We start from the raw sequence: 10,291 nt of genomic DNA, 5'->3' as shown, positions 1-10,291 counted from the left end.
AAAAAAAAAAAAAAAAAAAAAAAAGAACCCAACACAGGGTAGAAGGGTATGAGCATTTATTTGTGTGATTCCTACCCTAATGCTTTGCAAAAATTGCCCCAGTTTACAGCAGAGAATCATTTTACCACAACCTCACCAGCACTGGGAGTCATTAGGTAAAAGGGAGAATTAACTAACTTAACAGTTATTTGTGTTTATTTAACCCCTAGTAAAGCTGTCTGCTTATTCCATGTATCGGTATGCTCTTTTTCTTTCCTCTTGCATAAACTGCTATTTTATGCCTTTGCCCCATTTTCTATTTGATTCCTGATGTTTGTCTTGTAAAACGGAATGAGTTATAGAGTGAAACAAAAACCATAACTAACACTGAAGTCTTAAAACCCAAGGGTGACTGTGTTTATGTTATTATAAAAAGAAAAGAAAAAGAATAGAAACTAAGATCAGATGGCACTGAGGAAGGGGTCAGTGGTACTGGGCTGTGAGTCTATTAAATCTAAAAGTGAACCTTCAAGTGTTGCATATTAAACATGTTACCTAGGGACGTTCGGAATCTTTCCCAGGAAGGTTTTAAACTAAACATAGAACATGAGACAGCAGAAAGGGTAGGGACTGGGAATCCAGCTCTTGGTTCTGCTCCTGGTTTTGCTCTGAAGTTCTTAGGAGGTCTCTACAAGAGCAATATGTGGTGGGAAGAGAGTGGGCTTGGAGTCTGATGTGAAGTCAGGTTTAGACCCTACTACTCACAGCCATAAATTAAGCAATTGGCCTCTCTTAGTCCAATTTCCTAATCTGTAATATGAAGATAATAATCCCAGCTTCATCGATTAGTATATAGTTTGAATGAGAATTATGTAAAGTACATGGATGCTCAATAAAAGGTAGTAATTACCATTCCTCCCTGGGTGTCAGCAACCCATCTCTGTAATGAAGGTATAGAACAAGTAGTCTGCAAGTCCTTTCCCTCTCCAAGGGTCTCTCTTTCCTCAAAATTTCATCCTTACTTGGAGATTTTTTCAGAACATAATGATAACAAATTTAACCAATTTAAGAGCTTGGCAGGGCAGAGGGACTTGGTTTACCCAGCTGTCTCCTAGCAACAGTCTATGCAACACCATAAACCATATCTCAAAATAAACCATATCTCAACCTGAGATTTCCTCTACTGTATTGTAATACATTGAGGACAACTGTTGAGTGTAGAAGGTATGAATAAGTGTTTTATGAAAGCCATTTCCTAATTTGTTTCTTTTTTTTTTTGGTACCATGAATTGAACCCAGGGTACTTGTCCCCTGACTCACATACATCCCTAGCCCTATTTTGTATTTTATTTAGAGACAGGGTCTCACTGAGTTGCTTCGCACCTCATCTTTGCTGAGGCTGGCTTTGAACTCTTAATTCTCCTGCCTCAGCCTCCTGAGCCACTGGGATTAGAGGTATGTGCCATGGCACCTGGCACCCAATTTATTTGTTGCTTTTCTTTCTTTCTTTCTTTTTTTTTTTGGTGGTGCTGGGGATTGAACCCAGGGCCTTGTGCATGCAAGGCAAGCACTCTTCCAACTGAGCTATGTCCCCAGCACTCCCAGTTTGTTTCTTAACGTATTGTTTTTAAAGTACTGATTAATGGAGGATTTGAAAATTGGAGAGAGTGGTGTAAGGTATGTTGGAAACCCTTAGAAGCTGTATAAAGTTCAGACAGCTGGCTCAGAATCTGCCTTCCCTCTTCCCTACCACCCTCAACTCCTGAAATCTGGCCTCCAGAATATTCTGGTTAAACTCTGAGTAAATCAGACAATAAAAACGATAAATGAAATAAATCTAAAATCACGTAGAAGCATATAAGTTAAACTTCACTAGTCAATGTTAAAGAGTGTTTAAGAGTATTAAAGAGTGTTGCAAGAACATACACAATGATAAAAGTAAAAATTACCATGGTATATGAATTAAGATTGTGCTACTATTATTAAAACGAAAACAGCTTTAGGATGATATTGCATGGTTTGAAGAGGAACATGACATTTCTTTCCCTGGATGTCCTTTCTCCCTGGCCCTCCAGACTCATCATCTTTTAGGACTCCCTCTTTCAAAGTCATCCTGGATCCCCACAGCTGGCTTTAATCTGGTTAATCTCTGCTTCTCAGAGCATTTAAATATGTTATCTGATCTGTAATTGTTTACATACTTGTCTCATTTCCTTAATGACTGGAAGCTGTTTGAGGACAGGGTCCATGAGTAACTCATTTCTATTATTTTCAAAATCACAACTAATAGACACTTGTAAATCTTTGTTGAATGAACTGGAACATAATTCTCCCACTGTATTAGAGACCTGAGTCTACACTGGGTTCAGAATCTTTGAGATAAGCAAAATAATTGGAATGGATTCAGAATAGACTAAGAAAGTGGAAGAATCAGCTGGGTGTGGTGGCGCACGCCTATAATCCCAGTGGCTAGTGAGACTGAGACAGGAGGATTGCAAGTTCAAAGCCAGCCTCCACAACTTAGGCCTTAGTGAAGCAACTAAGGGAGACCTTGTCTCAAAATAAAATATAAAAAAGGGCTGGAGATGTGACTCAAAGTTTGAGCGACCCTGTGTTCAATCCTGGGTAACCCCCTCCCCTCGAAATAAAAAGCAAAAAGAAAGAAAGTGGAAGAAACAATCTACATTTGGAAGCAACAACAAAAATGGTGGAAGATATTCAGCCTAGAGAAGTGACGTTTGGGAAGGGATATCACAGGGATTTTCCAGTACATTAAAGTAATGTTAAAAGAAGGCCTGAATTTGTTTAGAGTAAAACAAAATATGGCTTAGATTTTAATGGGGCAATCTGAGCGGGGCTTGCTGAAGAACTTGAAGCATATAGGTATTAGGGTGGTGTGAAGATAGGCAGGGCAAAGCCATGCCTCCTTTCACCCTGTGTGTACAAAAGTACACGATGACAATACAGCCTGCGCAGGCACATTGTTTTCAGAAACTTACTTGTGAAACAACTGCAAGCTTTTAAGTTTTAAATTTTTTTTCCTAAGATGCTAAAATCTGTTTTAAAGGAGAAGGGGGATTTAGTCCAGGAAGAGGAACAGTAGACACTGAAGCCTGGGATTTGGAGAGAAAATAGGACCAACCCAGAGAGAGAGAGAGAGACAGAGAGAGAGAGACAGCCTTTGATGTCTTGACAATCAAGGACGGTGGCTTAAGGACCAGACTCTTAAATCACGTGGCATTTGCTGCCCCAGATGAAAAAAAAAAAAAAAAAACAACTTTTCTGGATCAGTGTGTGTAATTCAAAATGGCTAGCTTCCAAAATCAGTCTTAACTTTCCAAGGGCAACATTTGGAAGGCTTCCTGTAAAGACCAGAGTGGAGCCAGTTTCTAGAAGGGGCAGCTTAATGATTTTCTACTTTCCCCCGCCCCCAAATCATTAAGCAGTGTTCCTTTCCCAGAGCCCAAGTTCATGCTGGGGGCAAAGGGAATTAAGTGAAGAGGCTGAACCTGCAGCTAAGATTAGAGAGTTGCCAACAGCCTAATTTTAGGTCCTTGCTGCCCCAGCTGACGTGCTGCACTGCTGGCTCAGCCAGGGGGACCACAAGTGTGGCCGTAAGCTGGTGCCTGAGCGGGGAGAGCGGCTCCCTGGCCATCTGCAAAAGCAATTAGTTTGATGTTGGGTGTGTTTTGAGAGGGACTACCAATAATTTCTCCTTCAACAAATGTTTCTTCAGGTGTTCAAGAGTCAATGAGGGAAAATGTCAGAGCTTGGCTGAGGTTCCCACATGCTTTCCATTCCCGTATTCACGCTTTTCCACTTAAGAGCCATCTCCAAAAGGGAACAAATCCTGGAATTCCTGGTTTTTCATGGCAAATAACCCCCTGATAAATTTCCTCTGGCTCTGAGCGGGCTGCTACAATCTAGAGAAAGTGTTATTCGGGACTTGGTTTGATGAAAATCAAGCTGGCTGGATGTGGGAGCCGTTCTTTTGGGGGGAAAGGCTAAGCCACGCTTCTGCTGAGATTTAGGCTATTCCTTTGCCCTCCACATATTTCCCAGGCACAGGTTTCATGCTTTAATTGTCTTCTTCAGAGGGCAGACAATAATAGCTGGCATCTTCCAGATCAAAGGGGAAACAGAATATATTTTAAAGTGACAACTCTGTTATCCTGCAACCAGAATAATAAATTGATATAAATATAAGCTCCTAAATGATTCCATACTCAAATGCTACCAGAAAGTAAAATTTCTTGCATAATTATGGTCAGAAAACTCTCCTTACAAATCACCAACAAGGGCGTACCTCATTTTTGCTAGATTCTCATGCCTGGGGCAGCAGCCCACCTTGGTGATGGAGATTTTATGTCCCCGCAGGTTGGGAACGGTGATTACCCACTGGTGCTGTCTGTCTGCAAAGGAGACTCTTAACAAAGGCTCTTTGCCAGGGGCAATGAAAAAGCAGACTGGCACTGCCAGGCCCAGGGAATGCAGCCCTTCGTGGATAATGCGCCCTTGGCAAGGGCCACTGTATCGAAGGTGCACAAACTGGCTTCAGGGGCTTCTCTCTCTTCTTCTACCTCTTTTACCAATTTTCCCGGTAGCGTTGCCTTTCTTCTCTACTTGTCCCCTGTCCTAATGTCGATCTGTCTCTCTATGTATTTCTACCCCCTCCCCATAGCATACATGCACACGCACGGGCACATGCACACACACACACATATGCACGTGCATGCACACACACTCGCCCCCCTCCCCTGTCTCTTGGCGCTGGCCCTTTCATCTTCTCCCTCAGGGATTCGAGATGTCGCTGCAGGAAGTGCTTGTCCGCCGAGGCAGCAGCAGCAGAGCCCTGTGGCTTTGACAAACCTCATTTAATTGGGAGGAAGCCAGGAGAATTTGAAAGAACTGAAACATCCACGAAACTCCTTTTATCAGGCATAATTTAAACTCTGCATGGAAAAACCCCTATATGTATAAAGAAAAGTCAACTTCCCTCCTGCTGCGAGCACCCCTCATCTCCCCCCAGCACAGGCAGGCTCCTGCAAGATTCCATCTTTTCATTTTTCTAAAAGTGTCAAAGTAGATTTGGGCTCTGTGGCTGGGTGAACAGAGAAGGAATACAGATTGTTCTGTCTCTCTCACCCTTGCGCACAGACAGACAGACAGACACACACACACACACACACACATACACACCTCTAGACATACATGCACCAGGGCCCCTCTGTTGGTGGCTTTGCCAGGATGAATCAAAACTCAAGTTTCCAACAACACATCAATTGGACAGTGATTGTTTCTTCCTAATTACCCTTCATCAAGCAAAAGCTGGTGCCCAGAAAACTTTGAAGATCCCCCAGCAGTTCTCAGAATAATAGACCCTGGAGAGGGCTGATGGGGGAGGTTTCTTTTAAGTGGGGAGAAGGGTGTGTGTACACCCAAGCATGGACACTTGCACGATGTGATGGAGTTAGAAATCCCAAACCCCAAAGAAGAAAGCTAAGAAGGAAAGAGCTAGGGGCTGAGGTTGGGAAGAGGGGATTGGGATGGGAGAGGACAAGGTGGGGCTGAAGTGGGGCAGAGATGCCAGGAAGGAAGTGAGAATTGTGGGTCGGCCTGCCACATCTTTCATTCCACCCACATGCCAAACCCTGTCCCTCCCCTCCTTTCGAATTCCACTTCAGATTCACCTCCAGCCTAATCCATCTCACTTGAATTATTCTAGTTTCTCCAAAGAACTGCCGTTAGCACACGCAGTCCTGAACATCTGCAGTTGATTACGCACAGATTTTAGCTGTTTAGATATGATTTGTGCTAATATGTGTACGAGGGTGCCCTGTTTCCTCTTCCTCACCCTCTTTTCCTCCCACTCCTTGAGGCCAAGGACAAGTCTCTTGTTTTCTTCAACTTTTTATAGCACTTCATATGTTCTTGACACTTATGTCAACTTAATAAATTCGAATGACTGATTCTTCCTACAAGGGTAAGTAAGACATTAACCCCAGTTGTATGATTACAGTTATTTTTGGAGATCTTAAATGACTCACTTTAATAATAAAATTCCTCAACAAGTCCCAAACTAAGAGTTTTGAACTACTGCAGGACAATGACACAGATACAGTGGAACTGCATTTGAAAACCCTGGCCACTTGGACCAGACTGTGTCTACACCTCCTGGGCAGTAACTCCTCACCCCACTGCACCCCAGTGAACCTCATTCTCCCTGCCCCCTCCTCCCATCTCAGTCCTCTCTTCACAGTCTGAACCCCTAGACCTTCCTGCTTAGCTTCCTTTTCTCTGCCTCAGGACTCCTAAAAACTGTTTTCAGTTGAATGGTGGATATTTTCAAAGAAACCCCACCTAAGGACAGTCCCCTCAAACAGCCCAGACCTTGACCACAATGCCCACATCCTCCTTATAGCCCTTCCTGGCCACATTCTGAGGAACAAGAGGACAGCTCCAACCACATGACCCCTCAGCAGATTTCAGATTTGGAGGATGACTTCAGGCCCAGGCAGCAAAGGCTGATTTCAGGGTAACTTGCCTCTCCAGCGGGCAGCTGGCCTGGGAGGGTGCTTCCCTCCCCACAGCGCCCCACCTCCACGCTTCCTTCTGCAGCATCATGTTACCAATCAAGAAAGGCCCAGCTCTGCTCTCTGACATATCCATGTCACCTATCATCTTACTCTCTATGGAAAGAGAGAAGGGGCTTGTTAGAAATTTTGGTTTTGCTTCTCCTGGCAGATGCTAGCTAAAGCAAACAACTCAGAGGGAACTTTCATCTCATCCAATTTCTAAGTGTAAGTTGTGTGTTTGAAATGTTGGATCCTTGTCACCTCTCTACCAGTGCTTCAGGGTTTTAGAGAATCTCATGCAAAACTCAGGCAAGATTCAGTCCCATCTTGCATTCCTGCAGGCAAATTAATTATTATCTTCATTTTATGATTTTATGATTCTCCAGGTTGAACACTGAAGACATGGAAACTTAACACCCATGCGCATGCACACACTCCTCACTCACCATCAGGAAGCTGGTACAGCTGGGAGGGCAGAGCACTGAAATAATCATGGCCCAGTGCTTCCTGGGCGGAGACCCGGTCTCTAGGAAAGCCCTTCAACATTTGGGAGGCCAAGTCTTCAGCTTCAGGAACCCTGCCCAGCCTGGAAAAGTGGGAGAGAGAAATAGAGTTTCTCCAAGGCCTTCATCCTGGAAAATAAAGGTTGGGGGAGGAGGGGGGAGTGTGTGTGTGTGTGTGTGTGTGTGTGTGTGTGTGAGTGAAATGTATAGAAAAGGAAATGGCTAAAAGTATAGAAAAGGTTAGATATAGAATAATGTTTCAAAAAGAACTTTCCTGGGATTACCACAATTGTTGGAGTAATAACCTTCGTCCTGAAACTCTTATCTGTCCTATTACTAAGATTAAGGGGGAAAAAAAATCTCAAAGTTCTATCCTTCAGCTTGCCTGCCCTCTACCTTGTCTCTGGGCACCATGTACATATAAAGGACACAGTTTTGTAATTATAGAAACAGAAATATATAATTAAGGATTCTTCTTGGATAGACACAGCAGCCTCAACCAAGCAGAAAAGCCCAATTGACAATGCTTTCTAGGTCTGGATGCCAAAAGCATCAAGCAAGGAACCCTGGAGGGAGAGAGGGGATTCCTGAAGGTGAAGCTCCAGTGGAAAATTCAATTATTTATAGTGTTTCTGAAGCTGAGCCCCAGGGTTTTTAGCTGGGAAGTCCTCTTCATTCTTCCTGAGACAGAGCAGAACAAGAGAGATAATTAAGCACCCAAATCACATGAAGGATGAGTTTTCAACTTGACTTTATGTTGAACTGTATATTTGGAGATGAATAAAATAATTTATCAAACAATTATTATGTGCTAGTGAGTGGTTGGCTCTGGGGGGTATGGGGCAAGACTGTCTTCTGGCATCTTGGTCTAGTAAGCCAGAAGTTCACCAAATTATCACAAAAATGCATAGGGACCACTTTGAAGAAAAGGCTCCTGCTCTAGTCTGAATGCTTCTGTTCTTCCTGAAATTCTTAGGTTGAAATCTAATCACCAAGATGATGATACTAGAAGATGGGGCCCTTGGGAGGTAATTAGATTATGAAGATAGAGCCTCATAATGGAATTAGTGCCTTTATAAAGGAGACTGCCCCTTCTACCATATGAGGACACAGCAAACAGACACCATCTTTGAGCACAGAGTTCTCACCGATCACCAAATCTACTGTGGCCTTGATCTTAGTCTTCCCAGCTTCCTGAACTGTGAGCAATAAATTTCTGTTGATTATACATTACATAATCGCAGGTATTTTATTATAGCCACCCAAATCAAGACAGCCCTGATACCTGGCCCAGAATGGGAGAAGGCATTAAGGGAAACTTTCTTTTTTTTTTTCAATTTTTTAGTTGTAGTTGGACACAATACCTTTATTTTATTTATTTTTTTATGTTGTGCTGGGGATCAAACCCAGAGCCTTGCATGTGCAAGGCAAGCACTCTACTGCTGAGCCACAACTCCAGCCCCAGGGAAGACTTTCTTGAGGAAGTGACATTTGAGCTGAGAGCTGAAGAACTGGGGACAGGCAAGGGGAAGACATTGCTGCAGAAATTTCTGGTGCTCATACAGAGCCTGGAGTGGAAGGGAGAAGAGTGAGTTTAAAGGGAATCAAGGCTTAGTGACTGGCTTGGTAAAAAGAGAGGGAGAGGCGCCTGAAATGAACCTGGGGAGAGTGGTAAGGTAGGGGACTGCTGGGAGCCATTAGCCAAGTAGGTATGACAATTTCCTTGCAGGGGACGTCGTTCCTGTTGCCTATTTACTTACAATGCTTTAAAGTTTTTGCTAATCTAGTGCCTATCATTTAAGTACATCCATCTCTACAAGCCACAAATAGGTTTACAAGTAGAAAGCCACAAGAAGGAAAACTATGCAGATCCTGGAAGACAATTAACCACAGGACTGATGTTTGACATTCAAAATTAAATTGCATGGTCATGAAACAATCAAGCAAAAAACAGAGCAGCTTACTTAACATCAAATTCACATACCAACTTAGAGCAAAAGCAAGAAAGCAGAGACTTCTTCCCTCTGCATTCCATGGTGCTGGGATGCTGGAGGTCTTGGTGCACATTTGTAATTTGCCTAATTTTTGCACTAGGCTTGCATAAGAATTTTTCAGGTCCCTGATTTCCATGACATAAGACTGTTTCTGCAAACAGATTACTATCCTCCAACTCAGGAATAAATTCTTCATAGACAAGATGAAGAAGAAATTTGGAAATCCCCAGTCCTTGCAGATTTCCAGGTCAGTTAGGACTAAAAGGAGCCTGAAGGAGGAGGACTGAGGAGGTCTGGCAGGTATACTCTCCATTCAGGGTGCTGAGCCCAGTCTTTGTGATTATGTCAAACACTGTCTATGATCCCATCATTCAACATATGTTAAATCTAGTTGTTCTCAGAAGAATGAGACAGTGGTTTTAATTTCTTAGCACAACCTGGCTCTAAGTATGAAAATCTCCACCCCCGTTGCTGCCATTGATCTTTGCAGCACAGGATGAGCCTGGTTACCTTGAGCTTAACTGGGTTTTTTGCTCCCCCCCAGAAACCATAGAAAGGAAAAGGGAAGGAATGGAGTAGGTAATTTTCTTACTGCTTCCAGTTTAGGACATGATAAAGTAAATGCCCATAGGAAGCAATCACTGGCATTAGGAAGAAACAACATCAGAGAAGCTGTCTTACAATTTGCTAATCAGTCTGAAGAGTGTGTCTTACTAGGTCCACATTAAAGAGGTCACCATCAAACCCCTAGCGAGAACCTGTGCCCGTTTACAGGCCTGAGCGTAGTTCCACCACACCTCTGTAGGAATCATGTAGAAAAGTCATGAAAAGTCAGCTGGTCTTGATTTAACCACACTAACAATTGAATTGTAGATTCAGTTGGCAATCCATAGAGACCTGTACACAAGATGAATCCTGACTCCACCAGTTACCTAACTGGTTGACCTTGGCCAGGTTAGTTAGCATTTGTGATCCTTAGTTTCTTCCTCTTTGACATGAAAATGACATTTGTAAGGATTGAATGTAATAATATAAGCAGCACTCTGCTAAGCACGTAGTATATAGCTCACCTAATGCTACTGCTCTTTGCAGGGCCCTTTTGAGCACCAAGAATTTTCTCATGTGATAATCTAGGCCAGCACTGCCCAAAAGAACTTTCCTTGAGGAGCCAGGTGCCAAGGTGCACACCTGTAATCCCAGAAGGCTAAGGCAGGAGGCTAAGATAGGAGGATCACAAGTT

The 10,291-nt window shown here is 43.2% G+C and overlaps 1 protein-coding gene across 1 annotated transcript in view; it reads right to left on the bottom strand.

The window, feature by feature from the left end:
• The window catches only part of Cdk15 (cyclin dependent kinase 15), a 95,742-nt gene that overhangs the window by 7,893 nt on the left and 77,558 nt on the right, over positions 1-10,291 (bottom strand). The window contains exon 12 of the mRNA XM_015481270.2: positions 7,001-7,140. Within this exon, the coding sequence (XP_015336756.1) occupies positions 7,001-7,140 (140 nt within the window). The remainder of the gene's footprint in view (positions 1-7,000; positions 7,141-10,291) is intronic.

This window comes from Marmota marmota, unplaced genomic scaffold (genome assembly GCF_001458135.2).
Source record: "Marmota marmota marmota unplaced genomic scaffold, marMar, whole genome shotgun sequence".
NCBI classification, from domain to species: Eukaryota; Metazoa; Chordata; class Mammalia; order Rodentia; family Sciuridae; genus Marmota; species Marmota marmota.
This window is presented reverse-complemented; position numbering and strand designations above follow the sequence as displayed.